The sequence below is a fragment of the Schistocerca serialis genome, chromosome 1 (genome assembly GCF_023864345.2).
Source record: "Schistocerca serialis cubense isolate TAMUIC-IGC-003099 chromosome 1, iqSchSeri2.2, whole genome shotgun sequence".
Classification (NCBI taxonomy): Eukaryota; Metazoa; Arthropoda; class Insecta; order Orthoptera; family Acrididae; genus Schistocerca; species Schistocerca serialis.
In genome coordinates this window covers 874,601,941-874,628,134 of record NC_064638.1, presented here as the reverse complement: position 1 = coordinate 874,628,134, position 26,194 = coordinate 874,601,941, and the positions used below count along the sequence as shown (strand labels likewise).

At 43.4% G+C, this 26,194-nt stretch overlaps 1 protein-coding gene across 1 annotated transcript in view; it reads left to right on the top strand.

Annotated features, from left to right (window-relative positions):
• The first annotated feature begins 12,403 nt into the window (after positions 1 to 12,403).
• Positions 12,404 to 26,194, top strand: part of LOC126486343 (72 kDa type IV collagenase-like) — a 146,832-nt gene continuing 133,041 nt past the window's right edge. The window contains exon 1 of the mRNA XM_050108942.1: positions 12,404 to 12,757. Within this exon, the coding sequence (XP_049964899.1) occupies positions 12,635 to 12,757 (123 nt within the window). The 5' untranslated portion in view covers positions 12,404 to 12,634. The remainder of the gene's footprint in view (positions 12,758 to 26,194) is intronic.

Sequence of the window (26,194 nt, the reverse complement as noted above, 5' to 3'; positions counted from 1 at the left end):
GAGCTACTATTTAAAAATATTCAACAGTTGGAGCTGTCAGATGTCTGTCTCACTGAAGAGCCTGCCCCGAGTGTAACATGGTGTCAGTATGTATTCTACAATGTCGATTTCATTGTTTCCTTTATCAGTGGTTGGAATACTTTTCACAGCGTGAGGGGCACCAAATACAACACCTACAGCCTCAGCATTCCCAATATCTCAAGAGACCCAGAGGCTTAAATTGTCTCCCTCTGCAACAGAAGTATGTCACCTAGGTGTTATTGAACTTCAGATATTTCAACATAATTCATACAACGCATTACAGAAGATAACTATTCTAAACTTCAACATGACCTCTCCAATTCCATCAGACATATTCACACTCCCCTTGGAAGATATACCGTGGATGTGCAGTAAGTTCCTCCACTCAGTGCAACCCATTCTGTAAGTTCCAGCTGTTCCCGAATGGAAGAGATTTGTGCAGTCTGCCAGGAACACAATTAATGGTGAAATAAATTCATTAACTTTCTAGTCATTCATTAATTCATCACTAAATGACTGCAATATAAATACACAGCTTGACAATGCGCTATCAACGATGGACAGCAGCAAGGTGCGAAATTTACCAATCCAATCCCCTTCCCATTAGCACTGACAACACCACACGTACAAATCATTCACTTCTCAGCTACTGTTTATAGGCACGTATTTTACATGAAAGATCACTTAACAACTGCAACTAAGTACTCATTTAGTAAACTGAAAATAGCTCCACTGTATAAACACGAGCTCAGCGAAATTTTTTATCTGCTCACGTAAGAAAACAGAACAGGAAATACTAGGGAAGCATAGTCTCTGTCAACAAAATGAAAAGCAAAAGCGAGCAACACTCGCGGTAGGGAAGTTGTCTTTCCCAGAAGAACGCTACAACTGCCGTACAGGATGACTAAGAATCAATTTCCTCTCTAACAGCATAGAACAGTGGGGAGAGATTTATGTAGAATCTGTCCATATACGCTTCTTGCGTTGTTATTATTAGTAACTCATATCTGTATTCCATGTGGTGTTAGTGCAATTTTGTGAAAAATAAACGATCTCTACTCATGTCTGCGTATGTACGGTGTCACTAGTGATTCACAAGACGAATTGTGGAGCGTCGATGTACCTTTGTTGAACACCCTGTTGTTGCTTCTTGTGACGTAGTGGGATAGAAAGAAAGGGGAACCCCCTGCTCGCTCTTCAGTTTGCAGACCTATGAAGAAGGGACGTGTATGGCCACAATCCAGCGACCTAGCTTCCCTTACACTTCTAGCTTACACCCCTCTCCTTCCACCCTCTTACACACAAATCCAGAACACAGTTTATTTCTTAATACGATACATGGTACACAAATTTAATACTTGTTCTTAGCCCACTTCATTTAAAGATAAACATTTATACCATTACAGCACTATTTTTAATAATCTGCCATTTTTCCATCCCCTCCATTGCGGAAACTATTAGTGTCAGAGAAAATAAACAGGATCTTTTTGTAGGGAATTTCATATAATTCAATTTTGTACTGGAAAACAATTTCGCTAGAAGCCGCAGTTTTCTAGTTATTCAAAAGTAACATTAAAAAGTGATCTTTAAACGCCCAGCCTCTCCCCCACCCCATTCACATGCTCACACCTCACCTGTGGGGACCTTTCAGCTGCACATTTTTGTGCCCTGTTCGACCTTTTTTGGTCTAGTTGATAGGGCTATTTAGTTCGCACAGCTCGCCTCGTCCCCCGGCTTCTGTGGACGCTGAGCCTGTTTCTGGTACCTAGGGTACTTATCCAGTCTGTAGATGCCGAGTCGATCTTTCTATAATCCTTGTAAATGGGATGTAGTCTGGAGATTGCTTTGCTGCCCAAAAGGCGAGAGCTCTTTCCAGATGGCTCATGTTCTCCAGCACCTGTCAGAAATAGACTCTCGAAAGCCCTCGCAGGAAGCATCTCTTTTCTGAATAGTATTATTAGTGGGAGGAAGAAATGACCAAGAAATGATTTGAGATTCGGAAACTGATAGGCAGAAAGGACTCAGTCTTAAAACAATTTCCTGGAGAGGTTTGAAGCTCCCGAATGGCCGACAGTCTTCGTGAGGTGTAGGAGGTAAGTCAAATGCCTTCTGGAACGGAGGTGGTTTTCCGGAAGTGTACCGTCCAAGTTGGTAGTCAGTGGTCCTTCAAGATCAAACAAGTTATTTTTTCAAATGTGAAAATCCTCCGAGAATTCAAAAGTGCATTCCCATGTGCGCCCAAGAAATCTTGATTGAAACATTTCCGGTTTTCTGAGAGCGAGACGTGCGTAGTAGGCAGACGCCACGTATCTGATTGTGAAGCATGTCACTAGCTGGCGATAGTGTTAGAAAAAAGTGACTGACTTGACGAGGTTTGATTAAAACCAATAAATTGCGCATGATTCTGAGCAAACTTAAAATGTGGTTAACCCGTTAAGTTTGAAAATCTTGTTTGGTATTTGTGGCGATTATTGGGAGCAGTGTCTCTAGTGATCAAATATGAATCTCCCTTTTGTTTATGGTGGTGAAATCGACGCCAAGGAGTATGCAGATAATGTTGTGAAAGATCACCTTAAGCAGTGAAACCCACAGATTTCGATTGACGGGAGGCTTAATGCTTGCCAGTATCTGACAAAAATGGCAAACCCTGTTATCATGAACAGGGTTCGAAACTGCATGTTCCAGCAGGATAATGCAAGATCCCATGGCGCAATTCACAGCACAAACGTCTTGAGGAATTTATAGATCCTTCACCTGTCTGCCCAGCCCACTGATTTGTCACAAATAGAGCATGTTTTGAATGTGGTGGAAAGACATAAACTTCCACACAAGCCACCAGCCAACAATCTTCATGAAATGACACTGCATGTGTTTCAGGCATGGCACGAAATTCGTCAAGATGGTAGTCGGAGGCTGTCTGCTTCGTTGCCATAACGAATACAAGAGCATAATACCTCATACTGATGTTGATAGACATCAGTTTCGAATGGAATGGAAGTTCAGTATGCACTGAGGTGCTTATCTTTTAATATCGTGTCGGACCTTCTTTTGCCCGGCATAATGCAGCAACTCTACGTGGCATGGACTCAACAAGTCGTTGGAAGCTCCTGCAGAAATACTGAGCCATGCTGCCTTTATAGTCGTCCATAATTGCGAGAGTGTTGCCAGTGCAAGATTTTGTGCACCAGCTGACCTCTCGATTAAGTCCTATAAATGTTCCATGGGATTCATGTCGGACAATCAGGGTGACCAAATCGTTCGCTCGAACTGCACAGAATGTTCTTCAAACCATTCGCGAACGATAGTGGCCTGGTGACATGGCTCATTGTCATCCACAAAAATTCCATCGTTGTTTAGGAACATGAGGTTCCTGAATGGCTGGAAGTGGTCCCCTAGTAGCCGAACATAACCATATCCAGTCAATGATCGGTTCAGTTGGACCAGAGGACCAAGTCCATTCCATGTAAACACAGCCCTCACCATCAGGACTCATCTGACAAGGCCACGGTTTTCCAGTAGCCTAGGGTGCAACCGATATGGTCACGAGCCCAGAAGAGGAGCTTCAGGCGATGTCGTGGTGTTGGATGCGTCTGCTGTCATAGCCCATTAACGCCAAATTTCGCCGCGCTATCCTAACGGATACGTACGACTACGTCCCACATTGATTTCTGCGGTTGTTTCAAACAATGTTGATTGTCTGTTAGCAATGACTACGCAAACGCCACTTTTCTCGGTCATTAAGTGAAGGCCGTCGGACACACCGTTTCCCATGGTGAGAGATAATACCTGAAATTTAGCATTCTCAGCACACGTTTGACACTGCGGATCTCGGAATATTGAATTCCCTAACGATTTCCGAAATGAAATGTCCCATGCGTCTAGCTCCAATCACCATTCTGCGTTCAAAGTCTGTGTTGCGGCCTTAATCACGTCGGAAACCTTTTCCGTGGATCAGCTGAGTACAAATGACAGCTCCACCAATGCACTGCCCTTTTACACCTTATGTAAGCGATACTGCCGCCGTTTGTAGAAGTGCATAATGCTATCCCCTGACTTTTCTCTCCTCAGTGTAAATGACTGCAGCCAACTCGGGCTAGCATATTGAGGTTCTTTGTCGGAGTCAAAGCGTTGGGAGCCGATTTGTTCTTGTGAAAATCACTTGGAGTTAGGCTGCAGAACGAGTATCCGAAATCGTCCCAGTTAAACTGGCATAGCCATTCCTGTGCATTGGGGACAGAGTGCGACCGAACACGGTAGTACAAAAACGCGGCACCTGTAAGCGAGCAATGGCGTCATTTATTTTGAGTGGCTGTTCTCAGGTTTTAGTGTCTGTCATTAGCACAGTAGATTTCAGAATGGTTTGCCCTTCCACGCTGCATAAAATTCAAAGTCAAGATTTTCCTAACGTACCACAAAAAATGGTACTGTAGCTATAATCTTTCTTGAAGACAGAGTTCGCTTGCTGGATGAGGAAGTATTGTCCCATAGCACTGACTGCTATTTTGTGTCTCACGTTAGCATAGTAAACTTACCTCTCGTCACTGGTTACGATTCTCTTCGGTATGCCTTCTCCTCCTCAACCTGAGTTTCGTGGGTCTCAGGAAGGAAGTTCTGCAACTCTAAGAGTGCAGAACATGTCGTGCCCTAACTGTTTAGGCGTAACCCTATGCCAAACACTCCGGAGAGGTCGTCCCACAGGTCAGACAGCGTGAAAAGTAGTTTTTCACGAACTGTTTCGTCGATTTTCCGTATCAATTCGTTACTGACTACAGCCTGCCTGTCAACTTTTGTCATCGTTATGAACAACCGCCCTTCCGCTCTAAAACGAGTGACACTATGGACGTACAACACCTTAACTCGTTAATTTCGATCCATAAACAGCACACATTTCGCAATGAATGCCAACAGCTTTGAGACTTCTTGCCACTAGAAACAACCTTACCGGGCGGATTACACATTCGACGGGTTTTCTGTTGCTAAGTTCCTTTTGAGTGGCTACTGCAGGCGAACGAAAAGCGGTGTGACTGTCGCAGTTGCAGTTCCATTGTAAGCACATTAACCTACTGCATGAGTCACCGCAGCGACTGTTCCGTTCCCGCCGCTACTTCCTGTTATCCATGAAAAAGGAGTTTACTTTACGGATAGCCTTCTTAGTCGGCACCTTGTCCCGTGTTTGCCGCCAGACGCCTCGCCTCCTTCCCAGGTAGATAATAAGAACTCACGCTGGTTTACCGTCACTGGATTAGGAGGACGCTATACAAATGCACAGAGTGTTCCGGAAGGCCCATCCGATTTCACAAGACTGTATCTTCTACATGAGTGAAAATACACTACCTGACTATAAAGCAAAGAACCCAGAAGGGGAGGGGAAAATATAGTGGAACCGCAGACCTACAGAGGGGATATGGTGTTATTTCAGTGATAACAATTTCGAGTCAGATTCAGAAAGAACAGTATGTCCCCATTTATCAGCACGATGTTGAAGCCCCCTCTGGCCTATATGCATGCACTGACTCGATTGGGAAGGATGTTATAAATTCGTTGTACTTTCTCCTGCGACAAGCTGGCGCAATGTTGTCCGAGCTGGTCTCAGACTTGTTCTATTGGCGGGCAGTCCGCCTGCTCAGCTGGGTGGTAACGTGTTTGCCACTCATGCACTGGACCCGGATTCGATTCCTGGACGCTTTGGAGATTTTCTTCGCTCGTGGACTGGATGTTGTGTTATCCTCATCATCATTTCATCCTCATCACCGGCCGCAAGTTGCCCAATGTGGAACCAACTGAAATATGACTTGGACTTGGCGGCCAAAGCCGAATGGGATCATTTAATTTTTATTGGCCACAGATGTGAGAATCTTGGTGGCCATGGGAGTATCTCAACATCACGCAGACAGTTCACAGCGATACACACCATGTGTGGAAGAACACTGTCCTCCTTAAAATTGGCACCACTGTGCTGTCGTAGGAGAATAACGTTAGCCTACGGATGGGACGGTAATCCCTTAGCCAGGCTGCTGCTGGTCTCCGACCAATGGTGCGAGATAATACAAAATGTTGCAGGGAGCCCATTAGTCTTTCTCGGATGGCAGGCGCAGATGTGAAGGGGTTACAACACGTCGACCCTCCCTTGTGGGACGTAGGCTTGGTGGAGTGTAACCTTGACGCTGAGTATGCTGCCTTCACGTCCCAGTGCTGTCCAACTACAGGTTACTTACACAACCGAATATATATTATAATTGTTTATTATTTTTCACTGTTCCATTTAAGAGGGCGACTGAACTTCCCAAATTCTCTTCATATGCTAATTGTGTTCTCTCTTGTGTTCTTCCGGCTATGTATTTCCTATGTTTGTTTTTGTAAGTGTTCCTTTAAGATGTTTCTGCATTGTTCTCGAATGTTTATGATGCCTTGTGTGATTCCCAGTTCTTTAATATCTACTTCTGTTCCAGTGATCAATTTTGTCTGCCATCTCAAAGATTTGCCTTGTGAGTCTGTTCTTTTTCCTCCTGCTGATATGTCCATAAAATTTCATCCTCCTCTTTCTAAAGGTGTCCGTTATCCTTTCTATCTGGTTGTAAACATCTCTTGAAGACCTATTTGTCCAAATTTCTTAACGGCGTTTCCTTTCCTGCTTTTCACTTTTTCAAAGTGTGACCATGAATCGCTGTAGTTTCTGTAGAGTAGAATGCTTCTGGTAGAACTGGGTGCTGTATTGCCTCAGTTTTGCGTTCACAAGAATAGATTCTTATGGTAGTGATTCCAAGAGAGATTACATGCTTTTTGTAATTTGGAGATTCTTTCTCGATTGGCTGTTACGTCCAGTGCTGATGATAGGATGATCTCTCCTACATATTTTAAGTGCGTAACTTGTGCCACTTTCCAGTACCGAGTTGTTATGGGTAGATTATCTACAGAATTGCTTTTCATTTATTGAGTTTCTCGTAGGAAATTTGTATGTCAGTTTTCTGTGAGATTACGTGAGGCGTATCCAGTGCAAGTTTGCCTTCTTCTCAATTGCTGGTCAGAATGGAAAATCGTCCGCGAAAGCCAGACACTTCACATTGATTCTCAGCTTTTTTTAAATCCCGAACTGAATTGCATTTATTTCCTTTTCCCGTACACTTACAATTTCTTCCAGAATCATGTTAAATACCTAACGAAATGTGTCGCACGGCCCTTAAATAGTCGAAGAGACCCGTCAGTATACAACTATGTTATTGGTGATAAACCACGGGACACGGTGTCAGTCGAATGGTACGTAGAGTAGCTGTCTGGGCCGGCCGGATGACCGAGCTGTTCTAGGCGCTACAGTCTGGAACCGCGCGACCGCTGCGGTCGCAGGTTCGAATCCTGCTCGGGCATGGATGTGTGTGATGTCCTCAAGTTAGTTAGGTTTAAGTAGTTCTAAGTTCTAGGGGACTGATGACTTCAGATGTTAAGTCCCTTAGTGCTCAGAACCATTTGAACCATTCTTTTTTTTTTTTTTTAGTTGACTGTCTGTTATATTTCTGGACGATATAAATATTTAAATAGTATTCATTACATATAGTATTACAATTTATCGATTTTTTTCCTTATTTTATAGCACTTGATGATGGGATGATGTAGCCCCAAAACATTTTTGGTAAATATCGGGTGCTTGTAATTAAAATGCAGCTACTCACAGAGGTCCAGCCTAGGCCGTAATTATCGTATGGCAGCGAAACTCGCTAAATATTCTAATATGTTAATGTGTCTGACTATAAAGCAAAGAACCCAGAAGGGGAGGGGAAAATATAGTGGAACCGCAGACCTACAGAGGGGATATGGTGCCGATTTACACTGAAAAAAAGTTGGTTCCAATTTTGGCCATCGGTGCAAATCTAGCGCTGCGAGTGGAAGTGTTCTCATATGTAAAAGGGTAGGAACGTGACCTTGGCAGAAAATTTCAAATTGATTTTATTATTAACAGGCGCTTATACAGTGTGTTCAATATGAACACTAGAGATGTTGACGCGATACTGTACAGTGCCGGATTTGCACCAGGTGGCCAAAATTGGAACTAATTTTTTTCTCCAGCTTGAATCGGTTCGGCGTTAACGCATCAGCAGATCTATGAAGTTTCCCTGCCATATGATGATTTCAGCCCACACTGGAACCGAGAGAAGCTGCATTTTGATTATAACCACCCAGTGATATCAATCGTTTGAAAACTAGCGCATAACATTCTCTGTACTGACGTGTGATTGTAGGTTCAGGCATCAGAACGCGTTAACTACGTCCCTATGTGCTTCTCTAACGCTACGTTTTTCAAGCTGCGGAAATTTATCGCAGCGTGCTCGGGGTACGCTTCCGTCTTCCGCTGTCGGATTCAGGCCGTAGGACGATGCGTGAAACATTTCCCTAGGCGCGGGGCTGTGCGCGTCAGAACGTAAAAAAAGGGAAGTGGTGTTTCTTGTAACTTGACAATTGTGCCTGACAGACTGAGATGAGGAGTGCCCTCTGACGCCCTTTTTTAATTCAATGAAAAGTTTGTGCTACTCAAATAGAGAAATATTTAAACTTTTAAGAAAAGTTGATTTTTCGCGCTACTCAGTATTTACCGCGCCATATGTGTTGTACACCAACATAATCTTATAGTTTCCTTCAGCAGTATATGTCGATAACATCCGCAAACTTTCTGGCCAACAGAATCAGTAAACGTGAAGTTAGAACCTCGCTACTGACGCGGAATTTTTACCAGACCAACATCAGAAACGTAGTAAGTGACAAACTTGTTCCCTTTACGTTTTTTGTGGCGGTTGAAAGCGAGAGGAAAGGTTTGAATTTATTTTTACAGTTTACTGCATGTCTGTGGGCGCTACAGTTTCTCGTAGACGAGAGCAGTACTGTGTGATTCATTGGCGCGACGTGAGGAACATTTTGCTGTTACAGGCGCGCTGCAGTGTCGCGTGCCAGCTGTAGCGGAGGCAGCGAAGGCCAAATATGCAGAGAAGCGCTCGGTCTAAAAATCTGTTAATTTTGGCACTCCGAAAAGTATATGGAAGTTAGGGAGCAGGAGGAAGAATATATATTATTGGGAAGAGTACTCAGGAAGCGGTAAGTAGTCAGATAAATGTTCTTACATCGTGAAGAAGAAGCAGAGTATTACATTCTAGGCGCTTGAGTCCGGAACCACGCTGCTGCTACGGTCGCAGGTTCGAATCCTGCCTCGGGCATGGATGTGTGTGATGTCCTTAGGTTAGGTTTTAGCAGTTCTAAGTCTAGGGGACTGATGATCTCAGATGTTAAGTCCCTTAGTGCCTAGCGTCTTTTGAACATTTCAGTAACAACACATTTGCTCGACGGTACGGAGGTATGCCAGTTCCCACTGCTTCACAACGCAGATTTATCAGTAATTAACAAACTGCCCAAGGAACACGCTTGATAAGAGTCTGCTGCTACGCCAAAGCCGAGGGATTCGTTGTGAAGGGTGGATTCACTGATTACTTCAACGGGGCGACTTTCAATCGTCGTTCGCAGTACTGATCACAATAACACCATCCAACTCATTGTAAGTTTGGTTAACGGCTCGGTAAAAATATAGTTACAGATGTATTACTTTCGAGTGACAGGACGATTAAAACTGTGCGCCGGACCGAGACTCGAACTCGGGACCTTTGCCTTTCGCGGTCAAGTGCTCTACCAACTTTTTTTTTTTTTTGGGTCGTTGAATTCGTTCGTGGCGGACGTCCGATGACACTCGTTCAGGTTGTTCGTTCATCCATTTACTCAGTTTTTTATTACAGAGGGGGTAGCTAAACCCTCTGACCGAACACGCTGAGCTACCGTGCCGGCTATGACTGAGCTACCCAAGTACGACGTCTTGCGACGTCCGCAACAACCAAACACAACGATCAAAAAAAAAAAAAAAAAAAAAAAAAAGGTTGGAAGAGCAAAGGTCCTGAGTTCTCTAATCTTGGTCCGGCACACAGTTTTAATCTGCCAGGAAGTTTCATATCAGCGCACACTCCGCTGCAGAGTGAAAATCTCATTCTGAAAGTCATTTCTTCTTACTTGTTTCATTAATTTTTCTTCCGATTTTTGTCCAAAATAACCCATTTTCATTTGGTTTCTCAACTCGGCGCCAGCGATGTTCCACAAAATACGCTGTTCGGATACCAGCTCGATAAGCCGCTCGTCCTCTGAGGCACTGAAGCGCTCTGCTGACAGTTCTTAGGCTCGCAAGGGATTCCCGCAGCTAGAGCCCGAAGTGGCACTGCGTTGTCCGCGCCATAGGAAAACGGTGTGGCATGTTTGCACTGTGCACGCGTTTTACGCAGCACGTTGCAAGAAATTCTAGCAGCTAGGAAAACGTGGCTTTACATACTAACACGAATTCTTTACAGACGAATGGAAAAACTGGTAGAAGCCGACCTTGGAGAAGATCAGTTCGGATTTCGTACAAGTGTTGGAACACGTGAGGCAATACTGACGCTACGACTTATCTTAGAAAATAGATTAAGGATAGGCAAACCTACGTTTCTAGCATTTGTAGACTTAGAGAAAGCTTTTGACAACGTTAACTGGAATACTCTCTTTCAGATTCTGAAAGTGGCAAGGGTAAAATAAAGAAACAAGATGGCAGTTATAAGAGTCGAGGGACATGAAAAGGTTCAAATGGTTCAAATGGCTCTGAGCACTATGCGACTTAACTTCGCCGGCCGAAGTGGCCGTGCGGTTAAAGGCGCTGCAGTCTGGAACCGCAAGACCGCTAAGGTCGCAGGTTCGAATCCTGCCTCGGGCATGGATGTTTGTGATGTCCTTAGGTTAGTTAGGTTTAACTAGTTCTAAGTTCTAGGGGACTAATGACCTCAGCAGTTGAGTCCCATAGTGCTCAGAGCCATTTGAACCATTTCTGAACTTAACTTCAGAGGTCATCAGTCGCCTAGAACTTAGAACTAATTAAACCTAACTAACCTAAGGACATCACACACATCCATGCCCGAGGCAGGATTCGAACCTGCGACTGTAGCGGTCGCTCGGTTCCAGACTGTAGCACCTAGAACCGCACGGCCACTCCGGCCGGCGACATGAAAGGGAAGCAGTGGTTGGGAAGGGAGTGAGACGGGGTTGTAGCCTCTCCCCGATGTTATTCAATCTGTATATTGATCAAGCAATAAAGGAAAGAAAAGAAAAATTCGGAGTAGGTATTAAAATCCATGGAGAAGAAATAAAAACTTCGAGGTTCGCCGATGACGTGGTAATTCTGTCAGAGGTAGCAAAGGACCTGGACGAGCAGTTGAACGGAATGGACAATGCTTGAAAGGAGGATATAAGATGAACATCAACAAAAGCAAAACGAGGATAATGGAATGTAGTAGAATTAAGTCGGGTGATGCTGAGGGATTTAGATTAGGAAATGAGACACTTAAAGTAGTAAAGCAGTTTTGCTATTTGGGGAGCAAAATAACTGATGATGGTAGAAGTAGAGAGGATATAAAATATAGACTGGCAACGGCAAGGAACGCTTTTCTGAAGAAGAGAAACTTGTTAACATCGAGTATAGATTTATGTGTCAGGAAGTCGTTTCTGAAAGTGGCTCTGAGCACTATGGGACTCAACTTCTGAGGTCATTAGTCCCCTAGAACTTAGAACTAATTAAACCTAACTAACCTAAGGACATCACAAACATCCATGTCCGAGGCAGGATTCGAACCTGCGACCGTAGCGGTCTTGCGGTTCCAGACTGCAGCGCCTTTAACCGCACGGCGTTTCTGAAAGTATTTGTATTGAGTGTGACCATAAGTGGAAGTGAAACGTGGACGATAAATGGTTTGGACAAGAAGAGAATAGAAGCTTTCGAAATGTGGTGCTACAGAAGACTGCTGAAGATCAGATGGGTAGATCACATAACTAATGAAGAGGTATTGAATAGAATTGGGGAGAAGAGGAGCTTGTGGTACAACTTGACTAGAAGAAGGGATCGGTTGTTAGGACATGTTCTGAGACATCGAGGGATCAGCAATTTAGTATTGGAGGGCAGCGTGAGGGTAAAAATCGTAGAGGGAGACCAAGAGATGAATACACTAAGCAGATTTAGAAGGATGTTGGTTGCAGTAGGTACTGGGAGATGAAGAAGCTTGCACAGGATAGAGTAGCACGGAGAGCTGCATCAAACCAGTCTCAGGACTGAAGACCGCAACAACAACAACAAACGTCGACGAATATCAGTGCTGCCCAGTTGACCGAGTCTGTCTGCGCTGCAAAGTGTTTTAAGTGGTGAGGCGGCCCGCGGTACACCGGTGGCGGGAGGCGGTGCGGCGCGGCCTCGTGAACGCGAGTGAGTGGCGGGGTCCGGCCGGCGCGGGGGGCCAAGTACCGCCGATTGGCGGCCGTGAGCGCCAGTTGCCGTCGCGCCGCCGCGCTCGCCCCAGCTGGTCCCGTGCCTCCTGTGCCGCTGACTCACGCCGTCTGCTCCGCGTCTCCTCCTACTCCTCCTGCAGCTCGCCCCCTCCCACGCACCCTTCCGCCGCGGTCCCGGGGAATTTCTTTGTGGCGTCTGCAGCTGTGCACGGTCGCGTATATAAGGCCACGGGGCGATCTTTTTGCCAGCCAAGGCCGCGGCCCGTGCAGTGAACGCTGGGACCTCGCCATGTGGAGGAGCGCACCCTTGACCGCGCCGGCGCTGCTGCTGCTGCTGGCCGCCGGATGGCCGCAGTCGCTGGCCGCCCCGGTCGCTGCCGACGACGTCGACGCAGTGCCGCCCGCGTTCGCGGTGAGTCCAAACACCACACGACACCAAAATATCGGAAGTGGAAGGCTCGAGGCCAATGTTAAGGCCCCTGCTAAACGAGCAAACTTGTTTTTCAAACGGGTCCTTGTCTAGGCGCGGATTTCTCAAACAAGCCCGTACAGGTACAAACCACTTCGAAATTACATGTGGTGTCCCACAAGGATCCATCTTAGGGCCATTGCTTTTTCTTGTGTACGTTAATGATCTCTCATCAGTTAGACTGCCAGAAGCAGAGTTCGTTTTATTTGCAGATGACACAAGTATTGCAATACATAGTATGTCGAGTGTAGTTCTAGAAAGATCTGCTAATGATATTTTCATGGATATTAATAAATGGTTTAAAGCCAACTCACTGACATTAAACTTCGAAAAGACTCACTATATGCAATTCTGAACCTGTAAGAGGTTTCCACCCAGCTGCCCCCCCCCCTCCCCCCCTCCAGAAGATATTTGAACTCGTTCACGCAATCCGGGAGTAATTTTTTCGTCTTCAGCACGTTACTGTTGGCAAATCCTAGAAGATTATTACTGAATTAAAAAGTTGTATTTTTAAACAAGTGCATTCTTATATTTAAAATGTTTATTGAAAGCAGTTTTTCACTAGTTTACTGTTTTATTTAATAATAAGTGCTGTATGTTGTCTCGAGTCCTTGTTTACTGAGACTAGTATGACCTGCCCCCCCCCCCCCCCCCCCCCTCCTGTTCAGATCCTGGGTACGCCCTTGATTGACAGTCTCAATTTCCTGGGATTACAACTTGATAATAAATTCAGTTGGGAGGAGCACGCCACAGAACTGTAGAAACGCTGTAACAAATCTGTATTTGCAATTCGAGTGTTAGCTGACATAGGCGACATGAAAATGAAAAAGCTTGCATACTTTGCCTACTTTCATTCCATAATGTTATATGGCATAATATTTTGTGTTAACTCTTCAAGTCAAACAAAAGTTTTCAGAGTCCAAAAGCGTGTAATACGTATTATCCGTGGAGTAAATTCACGGACGTCCTGTAGAAACCTCTTCAAAGAACTGGGTATTCTAACTACTGCCTCTCAGTGTATTTACTCCTTAATGAGATTTGTCCTAAATAATATATCTCTGTTTCCAACAAACAGCTCAGTTCATTCATACAATATCAGGAACAAAAATGATCTGCACAAGGACTTAAAAGCACTTACTTTAGTTCAAAAAGGAGTCCACACTCATCTTCAATAATTTGCCAGCAAACATAAAATACTTAGTTACAAATAAAGATCAGTTTAAAAGGAGCCTGAAAGACTTACTAGTGGCCAACTCCTTCTACCCCATTGACGATTTTTTTAATAGAAACAAATGATGTATTGTATATACTCATACTATTAGTATTGTTATTTCAGCTTTAAAAAATTTAAAAAATTGACATGTTCCACATCCACGAGGATCTCCTCAGCAGGGATCTATGGAACGAAAAACCAAAAAAAAAACCAAGTTTGTCAATTTATCCTCACTTTGGAGTAATGTTTTGAGAGCAGTGAGAATGGCCACAAATGCAGACGAAGCAGTCCTCACACTGACTTTGGCACTGTGTTCAGCCCTCGAGTGGACCCGCCATTTTTATATAACACAAGGGGCGCATGGCATTTGATTACTAATTGTCTCATAGATAACACCCTCGTTATGAGAGTGCACTGTTTGTTTGGCATCTGGGTTATTTTTTACACCGATTTCTTCTTACCTAGCCTGCTGTCTATTTTGCATTACTGCAGCTCACTTGGACGTATGTTAACCACGCGCCGACTACATGGGTGTACCGAGGCTCTAGCACCCACATACATAATCTCGTGGGTGTTCTGCATGCACGAAATTTTTAGTTTGACAAAAACAAAATAAAATAAATATTTCTCACTCGCCTTTATCAAAAAGTAAAAAACTATTGGAACACTGAGATGGGAGTTAAAATTTCTGACCTCTAAAACGTATCCGTTTGTTTCCGATGTCTTTGTGCAAAGACAACCAAGCAACACACTCCCAAGTCAAAGGCACTCCCCAGAATAACAGTCGCACTATACTGAGAAAGAAATACCGTATTCTTGTCATACTTTCCTGTTTTTTTTACAAGTGACACCCTACAATACGCCCACTCCATTCGTCAACAATTGTTTGAAAATAATCCGAGTACAAGGAAGCCAGTTCCTACAGACGACCTCAATAGTTATTTTTTTAACGTAGCAGCGGTATGTTTTAAGATTTCAGTCAAATTGTTTTCACGTAATCTGGGGATTGTTATCGTTTTCTTTGTTGAGATAACGGCTTTCAAGGACGCGCGAGCTTATATTGTAGACTGAAGGGGTGTTACCGCATTAATAGCTGGTATAAAGAAGAGGGTCTACTGACGGGATGCGAGGAGCAAAAGCTCTTCCGCGGGCAAAGATTTCGCGCAGTTTTCAAACGTCGCGTACGTTAGACCTATGGGTCATTTGGTTAGGAAAAAAAAAATGGATCAAAGGGCTCTGTGCGCTGTGGGACTTAACATCTGAGGTCATCAGTCCCCTAGAACGTAGAACTACTTAAACCTAAGTACATCACACACATCCATGCCCGAGGCAGGATTCGAAGCTGCGACCGTAGCAGCAGCGTGGTTCCGGACTGAAGCGCCTAGAACCGCTCAGCCACAACGGCCGGTTCATTGGGTTTGTCCAAATACATGTTAACCCGAGTTTGGTCTGTTTTCTGTTGCTTTTAAGTCAGCTGTATTCCCGACTGAGCTGTGGCAGTGTCAACCTACGCTTATAGTACCGGTATATTTTACTTTATCACTGCACAGATCTTTATGACACAGGGAGCGTTCATAAAATATTACAGGTAGTCATTTAAAAAAAATTGTCAAGCGTCTCCAGAAAACATGTTTTATTCCTCCACTGATGTGAACCAACAGAAATATCGAAAGGTCGGCGCCCTTGATGTCAACACAACTTATTACTGTGTTAGCTGAATCAATAATGAAGGAATAGGTACGGGCTCGCAATCCGTAAACAACAATGGACTGGTGTAAAACCATGTTATTTGGGATTGGCACACTTTAAACACAAGCACGCCCACTCGAGGGTTAAAGGAGGAGAAGAAAAGAAGACGCTGGTCTATAGAATGCCTTAAAATTAGAGATTTGCCCTTGAAAAACTGCTAAAGGAAATATTACTCGCAGTACCCAATGATTGCTTCAACTTTCTTCGAGTGGACAATGAAACTTCCAAAAACTTCTTAAGGCCCTCGTACATGTACGTACCAAGGAAGTTTGTGAATTTAATCTTACTTCTGAAGCAGACACTTTTCGTGTAAGATTTATTTTGGCACTATTTTGGAATGGCTAAAATGCAGATAAAGCATTTCTAAGGTTGACTCTGGCACTGTATTTAAGGAAGAACAGGAAGAATAATATACTATGCTTGGCCAGGGTATTGTTCAAAAAGAGAAATATACACATAAAAATCGTTTAATGGAAATGTTACACTCAGAACCTTAAGATTACATCAACCTTCTGCAGACGGACAACGGAACGTATGGTAACATGTTTAGAGTCACTTCGCCCTCACATTGAAAAGAAGAAACAAGTATGCGAAAATTTATTCGCTTCTCCTTGACAGTTCATTCAACGTAATTAGTCACCATCGTCTGTAGAAGAACCGCAGAATTTCGATTTCTTTTTATTTCATTGCACTCCTGCATGTTTGTTGTAGCCTCATCTTTCGTAATATATGGCTGGGAAAGATGTGGTACCTCTACCATTTTGGTAATTCCCAGCGCTATTTCGTTTTTATTATTGATCGTAGTTTCCGTAGTTGTAGAAACTTGCTAACTAAGTTGCCTTCTGACGGAAACAGGAAGTACACCGACACTGGATTTCACCCTCTCCTCTCTCATTTGTATTGCCAGTAATGGAAATACAGATGCCTCTGAATGCCTTGTCATCTGGAGTTTTTTGAAAATTTTGAAATAATTTTCTTTATATTGCATCCCACAGACGCGAAGAATTTGTTGAAAATTTAAATCATGATTACGCTGGGACTGTAAAATTTTCCTCAAAGTGAAATTTGGCGTTTAAGCTATTGCTAATTGATACTTATGTATGTTTCTGTCAACAACATTTCTGTACTGACAACATTTTTTTCATTTTTTATCTTATTTAGGCAGACATATGCATCAATGAACACGTTACCACATGTAGATTATCTTAGTCGAGATGTTCGTAGAGAAGCAGTTACCTCAATGACAGTCTAAACTTCGACAACAGTATACGCTGTGAACGAGCTGACTTGCGATCGGTATCCATCAATACAAGTTTTGACCCGACACTTGACCTCTCTATTGCGCAGTTCATATGTTAACTCGTTCATAATTCATACCATTGACGAAGTCAGTGTAGAAATCGTCCCTTGACGCAAACTTCCGCTAATAAACATAGTGAATGTGTTTCGGTTCGCCAACTTGAAAGAGTGACTCTGTCCATAAATGTCGTTGACGCACATGCAAAAATCACTTGTCAGTGGCCTTAAGTGAATGTCAATGACTTTTTTATTTTAACGAAAAGTCTACAGCTACAGTAGAATCATGTTTTTAACATTCAATAAATAGTGAAAGTCTTCTAGTCGACGCTGAACGAATTTTTGAAATCTTTAATCCATTAATGTTATATAGTATTGATTGATGCAAAAGGCGCAATCGCGCTTGCAGTGACCAAATAGATTGCATATGATTTCAGGACGAAAGTGCTGCATTGGTTACGAAATTTATATTTCTTCTGTATTACACCTGTATATGAATGATTGCACCTTATCTCCATTTTTCAAGTGTCGACTGAAGATACAACGCCACCATCTCATCTAGTAAATCTGGGTGCTCCAGAGGTGACTGATAAAAACCTGATACTGATCGCACCAACATCGACCAAGTTCACCAGAATTGCACCCCTGGACAACTTGCGTTGTTCGTGAAACGCTTACCTCGAGACGATCGGTGATTTCCCAGGCACGAGGAAATAAAATATCGGAAATAAACATCTAAAATCTCGAGAGGCAGAAAAAATTCAATACTTTAAGTGCTGTTCGACTTTAACTCCCTACAGTGATGTCATTTATACAAACGCATGAACGAACTTTCTGTTTTCTTTTCTTTTTTTTGCGCGCGATTCTTTTAGTCGCATATGCATCTCTGACGTCCAAATTCGTTGTAATGGAAGACAGTGCATTTCTGCCTGCAGCTTCCTTCTGTGAGTTCTGAGAAACGGAGCGTATCTAGCACGTCACTGCGCTCGCGATATGGAGTTCTTTCGCCAATCAGTCAGTTCTGTCTTTTCTTTCCTTCAGCTGACAACTCTTGCTTCAGTAACAACGACTCTCATACGAGGACAGAACTCACTTACTGAGAAATTATCTTTTTTTTCAGAACTGAGTTTTGTGAATACTACTGTAGTTGCCGGATAGTTTATTGTTAGTGGGAAATGTGAGCTGCTATTACAAACCGAACCTGGGGCCCTATTCTGTATCGTTCATATCGATCGGTGTAGTTGGTTCGTTTCGATAGTTACGTCATTTTCGGTTCTTTATCGAAATATCCTATTCAGTAAGCTTCTGATACCTGTTACTGAACGGTCCTCCCACCGAATTTACGACAATTGTACCGAGAGGTTTTGGATTTCGGTCTGACCCTGTCGATCGGTGAGCTGTGGTTTATGTACACCTATAATTTGTTATTTTAAACATATTTAGCGGTTTTAGCTTTGGATTTAGTGATTGTGTTACTAAAGAATCACCCGAGGACGCATCCGGTTGGAAAGTGAGTCCATAATAGACTATTTTCTTTTGTTAGAAATATGTTTAGGTTAGGTTGTTACTGTTAATGATTACATCCAAACAGAAACGTTTTCGGTCAATATTCCCTCAAAATACGTGTTATTTTAATGCAAATAAGAGTTTAAGTTTCGTTAATTAGCAAGACATAGGCTCTGCTTACGTATATTACATGAGTGTGAACTGACGTTACTAGTGCCTTTGTGTACGTTTTCCCACAAATGGTTTAGTTAGTAATTATCGAAACATGTTTACAACTTTCAAGTAACAATGGAAAGCAATTATGTGAAGCCTGATATTAGAAATCTTCCAAACTATTACGCATTTCTGACTTACGCAGCATCGTTTGGCAACGAAGTCAGCCTACGTTCCTCCGCAATAGTATAAGAATGCAGCCACGCGTAGTTGCTGTTTAGCGTGGCCAAAATAACAAGGCAGTGAAGGATTTTGCGATGTCGCTGTTCGGGCCTACTCTTCTGTCCACGTAATTTACCCTGGAAGGAACACACATCAAGGATTTACTGAATGATTAATTTGGGTCTGGGAAATGATGATGAGGAACCTCAGGCTGCAGAAGAAGAAAATGTTCATGCTGAACTGCCACCAGTTGAAGGTGACAGTGAAGGTGCAGAATTGTGCTACTGCTAAAGACTGAATATGATTCCTCATTCTTTGAATGCTGTAATTTATGACTGCAATTATCTGTCACCTTATTTATGTCATTTAATTGTAGCCATTTTTGTTATTGTTTTTGTGGAATAAAAAAAGTGGTTAAAAAATTGTGTTCGTGGTGCTGCAGTGCAAATGTGCGGATGAGCGGCCGCTTGCTTTTGATTGGCTTGTGTGACGCGAACCGACAACAGCGCTTCAGTTCTCTAGATCCGAACGGTATCGCTAGCGAAATTCATACTGAATAATGATGGGTCTCTAATTCGAGTGCTCTTGAATACCGAAACGATCGGCGCAATGGCGGAAAGATACAGAATAGGGCCCCTGGCAGGTGCTAGTCATGTAGAACGGTCTGCCAGTCAAGTTCATCTTTCTTTGGCCTCTGTGGTAACACCACATCAAGGAGGGGAGTGAAATGCAAACACAGAAATTAGTAAGCAAATAATACAGATAAGTAAAAGGCCGTTAATGAGCTGCGAAAGTCAAAAACATTTAGATAAATTCTACCTCTTCGGTAGGCATGCATTAGATACTGACGTGTAACTTTACAAGGTGAAGTGTAGCAAGCTGATATTACAGATTAAAATCGTTTTTCCAGATACCAGTCAGCCACGCTGACCACTCAACAACGAAGTCGAGCCCTATCGGTGAAGTCAATATGTAATTTGCAGTCTTAACCAAGCTTCAGCGCAGATTTCTTTATCTTAAGATCCTTGACACTTACTGGAACAGAAACAAATTTATCCATCTACCATGACATTTAGAGTTGATCTACAACTGTGCCCACAAACCACTAATATCCGTCTGACCCAGACCACTGATATCGGTCTCTTTCTCACCCATACGTACTCCAAATCACCACTCGCATGCTATCAGTAACGTGGGCTGTGTGTAGCTAATGTCCTGGAAGCCCTTGACCCAGCGGCACATCAGCCGATACCCGAAACTGAACAAAGCTCCAGGGCCCAATGGAATCCCTGTCAGATTCTATACTGAATTTGCGACTGGGTTACCCTCTCTTCTAATTATAATCTATCGTAGATCCCTCGAACAAAACACCATGCCCAGTTCCTGGAAAAAGGCACGGTTCACACCCATCTACGAGAAGGGTAGTAGAAGTGATCCACAAAACTGCTGTCCAATGTCCTTGACATCGATTTGTTGTAGAATTCTAGAACATATTCTGAGCTCAAACATAATGAGATAACACGAACAGAATGACGTCATCAATGCCCACCAGAATGGATTTTGAAAACATCGATCATGAGAAACCCAAGTCGCACTTTTCTCACATGACGTACTCAAGCTTTGGATCAAGGCAATCAGGTAGATGCAGCATTTCTTGATTTCCAAAAAGCATTTGACTCAGTAACAAACAAACGCTTATTGTCAAAAGTATGATCATATGGGGCATCAAGTGCAATTTGTGACTGGATGGAGGACTTTTTGGTAGGGAAGACACTGCATGTTATCTTGAATGGAGAGACATCGTCAGAAATAGAAGTAACTTCGAGTCTGCCCCAGAAAAGAGTGTTGGGACCCTTGCTGTTCATGTCGTATAGTAACGATCTTGCAGACGATATTAATAGTAAAATCAAGCTTTTTGCAGATGAAGTAGTTATCTATAATGAAGTACAGACTGAAAGAAGCTGATAAATATTTAGTCAGATCTTGATAAGATTTTAAAATGATGCAAAGATTGGCAGCTTGCCGTTAATGTTTAGAAATGTAACATTGTGCACGCCACAAACCGAAAGGAACGTAGTATCCTGTAACTATAATATCAATGAGTCACTGTTGGAATCGGCCAGCTCATACAAATACCTGGGGTGTAACACTTTGTGGGGATAGGGAATGGAACGATCACGGAAGTTAAGTTGTGGGAAAGCAGGTAGTAGTTTAGGTTTATTGGCAGAAAACTGAGGTGGTGCAACCAATCTACACATGAGATTGCTTACAAGTCACTCGTGCGACCGGTTCTAGAATATTGCTCAAGTGTGTTGGACCCTTACCAGATAGGATTAACAGAGGATATTGGACTTATACAGAGATGGGCAGCATGAATGGTCACAGGTTTGTTTAAGCCGTGGGAAAGTGTCACAGAGATGAGAAGCAACTGAACTGGAAGACGTGGGACGTATCGATTGGCATGCACCTCACGGTGGTTTGCAGAGTATTGATGTAGATGATGTAGATATAGATACAGAACGTGTATTCACGCGATCCTGGCTTGTGCAGCACTAAACATTGGGTGTATCAACGAAAATGCTTTGTTCCTAATGTCTCGTATCAAAGCAGTGTGAACCATTCGTCTAAACAGAAGACTTTGAGGCAAAACACGGAAGACGGTAACTTACAGTTTAAGCGCAACAAAATCGGGTGTGAATAACATATTTCCTCTTCTTTGAGGACAAATACAAATAATTCATTTTCCTACAAAATTTTAAACATACAAGGAGAAGTTTCTAAATGAACATCATCTTCATTGGTAGACATTTCTTGTCGTCAACTGGAAATCATGGATGTAGACCCACAGAGTGTACGAGTTAATAGGAGATGACCAGCGTACTACCTAACGAATTCTCTCCACAATTGATTTGAATAAGTACTTTTGGGTTGTGAGGAAGAACCATCAACTAACAGCTCTGTTGTTCGTGACACATGTGTCTCGTAATTTTAAGAAAAATCTGAGACGCCATTACCATTAATTCATTATCATTAACTTTACTGACCCAAGGGCTTTTTACGACTGGAGAAGGTGTGTAACAGTGATGACCAAATAATGTGTCGGCCAATTCTGTAAACTATCCTATACCGCATGGAAAAACAGATAACGCCCATACTGAAAGGATCCTTTAACAGCGCGTCTTACATAAAGTTACAGTTAGAAACCAGTATAGGAAGGAAAAGGAGAACATTTTATTTACAGTTTTAATCGGCGCGGTGATGGCTAATTGATTTTGGAATGGCTTCTAACAAATTTCTCAGCCTAGGCCTATTTGTGCATAAAACATATATATTCCCAAGAATAATTCGGGAATGTGTTCACTGCGAGGGCAGTTTCTACCATTAGGCAAGACTGGGCGGCCTCTTATGGCGCAAAATTTTAGGAGCGGCAAAGGCGGAAAAAATTAATTTCAAGTGAAACAGCGAAAAAACTGAGCAAATGAGGAGAAAAACTGAAAAAGAGGAAAAATTACTGAAATTTCATTGTGATTTTGTACCAGAAACAGACTTAAGCTAAAAATTTACTGTGCGGAAGAAGGTAAATTCCGAGTCCAGTAACTTTGCTTAAAGAAACAGTTTAAAAAATGTACTACACAAAAACCCTTTTTTTACTTATTGTTTAACGACCACTTTGAGCAACTCAGTGAATTATAAGCAGTCTCGTCCCCAGTTTTGGGCCGCTCACTCCAGAGAAGGGAAAGAGCCAGTGTCTTTAGACAAGCACAACATCCATGCTTCACTGGGAATCGAACCTAGATCCATATCGAACGAATGATAAGAAGCCATTCAATGGATCACTGCGCCACTGGGCAGCTAATAAAAGTTATAGGACTCCCAATAGAAAACGCAAACAAGGCGACACTTATCTATTAATTCGCAAGAAAGTGGATGCTGAAAAAGATCAGATTTATTCCTTGGTGTAAAAATATTTCTAGTACAACAGAAACGAAATAACCACGATTATCCAGACGACGTAGTCTGATGCTTCGGTATGTCTCCCATCAGTACAGAATGATTTCTAAATTCAAGGAAAAATTCATTCACACTGGAAAATAGTTACACGCCTTTATTATTCAATTTTCCTGAAATAAAATAAAATAAGTAAGCGATGCACTGCTGTATTCTGTTGAGTTCTATAAAATGTTCGCCGCACGGGGTAGCCGCGCGCTCTAAGGCGCCTTGCCAAGGTCCGTGCGGCTCCCCACGTCAGAGGTTCGAGTCCTCCGACCCTCGGGCATGGGTGTGTGTGTCTCGTCCTTAGCGTAAGTTAGTTTAAGTTAGATTAAGTAGTGTGTAGGCTTAGTGACCGATGACCTCAGCAGCTTGGTCCCATAAGACCTTACCACAAATTTTCAAATATAAAATGTTCAGGACATTCTTCCTATTTCAATCAGTCTGGGAAATTTCAAAAATTGAGAAAAAAGTAGGAAACTGAGGACATTTATTGTCCTCAATCAATTTTAAAAGAATTGAGAACACAACATGAAGACTGAGGACTGTCCACAGAAAATGAGGACATCCGGTCACCTTAGTTCAATGATTAAAGGTATAATAGGAGATTTGCATTGTTGTGCCGTTAGATGGTGGTGGTGGTAGAGTGGAGGGGGGGCAGTGTTACTGAGAGACCAATGTTAGTGGCAAAGGTGAGGGGGGGGGGGGAGGAGGGGTCATTTTTTATTTCTCGCCTAGGGCGCCAAAACACCTAGAATGGCTTTGTTCCCTGCCTTACAAATATGTAGGTGAAGAACATGAAAAATTAAGAGAAATTCTTGCGATGAAGATGGCTGAAAAGGAAATCTGAAACTAAAGATAGAGCGTTTGGTGCATTTATTTATTTGTTATGCATTTATTCAGTGCTGTTTTTTCTGGGGGAACGCTGGGGGATGCGTATCCCTAAACTTTTTCGTCGACAAAGTAATTTTTGTACGGTGTTGAGAACTTGGAAAAAGGCCAGAGATTTATTTCACGGACATAATTTTTTTATTTCACTTTTTCGTGTTGGTAATTGCAATACGAATGATACTAGTTCAGTTTTTGGTGGGAAAACCGATGTCATTGACTGTTTCAAGCATTTCGAAGCTGCGGCAACCGTTCTCGACAATTGAATCGCTGGCAGCCAGTTCGACAAGCGTGAGTGCCCTCGCCCGCTAATAGTGGGCGATGGTAGTGCTACACGGATATGCGTACGCTCAAATCGCATGCTTCGTTTGAGGTGATGTAAACTGAAATGTTCGATACCACATTCTCTTGTATGTTTGTGTGTTTCTCGGTATCGCCTGCTTCATTTGAGCAAAGTCAACTGAAGAGTCCGATACTTTTTTTTTTTAGCTAGACATATTGATGGCGTCATGGCTAAAAGCTGACTGGTGGTATCCCATGCTTCAGTTATAACTAATTTTCGCTGCATTATATCCCATGTCGGAATACCCTCACACTTTTTTTAGAAAAAAAACCACTGCATTTATTTATCCTGATAAGACCTCTTTTGCACATAATAGGCATCCTTAAAGTTTCTCTGTAATGTTGAAATTGTAAAACGCATAGCAGATAAGCTACACTTAATGATGATAGTAGTAATAATGAAAATACAAGTTAATGTCAGTCCATTTAACACTGTGGTAAGACCGCTACGGTCGCAGGTTCGAATCCTGCCTCGGGCATGGCTGTTTGTGATGTCCTTAGGTTAGTTAGGTTTAACTAGTTCTAAGTTCTAGGGGACTAATGACCTCAGCAGTTGAGTCCCATAGCGCTCAGAGCCATTTGAACACTGTGGTAAGTACAATACTCACAACAGAACGTCCCTATCAAATCGTAGTAAGGAACAGCTACAAACGGAAAGGCATGGCAGCCGTGCTGAAAGAATTAAATCAACAGAAGAAATTAATTTTTACGGGAAAGAGCGAGAAATAACAGAGGAAAATAGAATAGTTAATTAAAAAATCAATAGATATTGAAGAAAAGCAGAGGCAGAAAGAGATATGGATGTCGAAAAAAATCAATAGAGATTGAAGAAAAGCAGAAGCAGAAATACACTCCTGGAAATTGAAATAAGAACACCGTGAATTCATTGTCCCAGGAAGGGGAAACTTTATTGACACATTCCTGGGGTCAGATACATCACATGATCACACTGACAGAACCACAGGCACATAGACACAGGCAACAGAGCATGCACAATGTCGGCACTAGTACAGTGTATATCCACCTTTCGCAGCAATGCAGGCTGCTATTCTCCCATGGAGACGATCGTAGAGATGCTGGATGTAGTCCTGTGGAACGGCTTGCCATGCCATTTCCACCTGGCGCCTCAGTTGGACCAGCGTTCGTGCTGGACGTGCAGACCGCGTGAGACGACGCTTCATCCAGTCCCAAACATGCTCAATGGGGGACAGATCCGGAGATCTTGCTGGCCACGGTAGTTGACTTACACCTTCTAGAGCACGTTGGGTGGCACGGGATACATGCGGACGTGCATTGTCCTGTTGGAACAGCAAGTTCCCTTGCCGGTCTAGGAATGGTAGAACGATGGGTTCGATGACGGTTTGGATGTACCGTGCACTATTCAGTGTCCCCTCGACGATCACCAGTGGTGTACGGCCAGTGTAGGAGATCGCTCCCCACACCATGATGCCGGGTGTTGGCCCTGTGTGCCTCGGTCGTATGCAGTCCTGATTGTGGCGCTCACCTGCACGGCGCCAAACACGCATACGACCATCATTGGCACCAAGGCAGAAGCGACTCTCATCGCTGAAGACGACACGTCTCCATTCGTCCCTCCATTCACGCCTGTCGCGACACCACTGGAGGCGGGCTGCACGATGTTGGGGCGTGAGCGGAAGACGGCCTAACGGTGTGCGGGACCGTAGCCCAGCTTCATGGAGACGGTTGCGAATGGTCCTCGCCGATACCCCAGGAGCAACAGTGTCCCTAATTTGCTGGGAAGTGGCGGTGCAGTCCCCTACGGCACTGCGTAGGATCCTACGGTCTTGGCGTGCATCCGTGCGTCGCTGCGGTCCGGTCCCAGGTCGACGGACACGTGCACCTTCCGCCGACCACTGGCGACAACATCGATGTACTGTGGAGACCTCACGCCCCACGTGTTGAGCAATTCGGCGGTACGTCCACCCGGCCTCCCGCATGCCCACTATACGCCCTCGCTCAAAGTCCGTCAACTGCACATACGGTTCACGTCCACGCTGTCG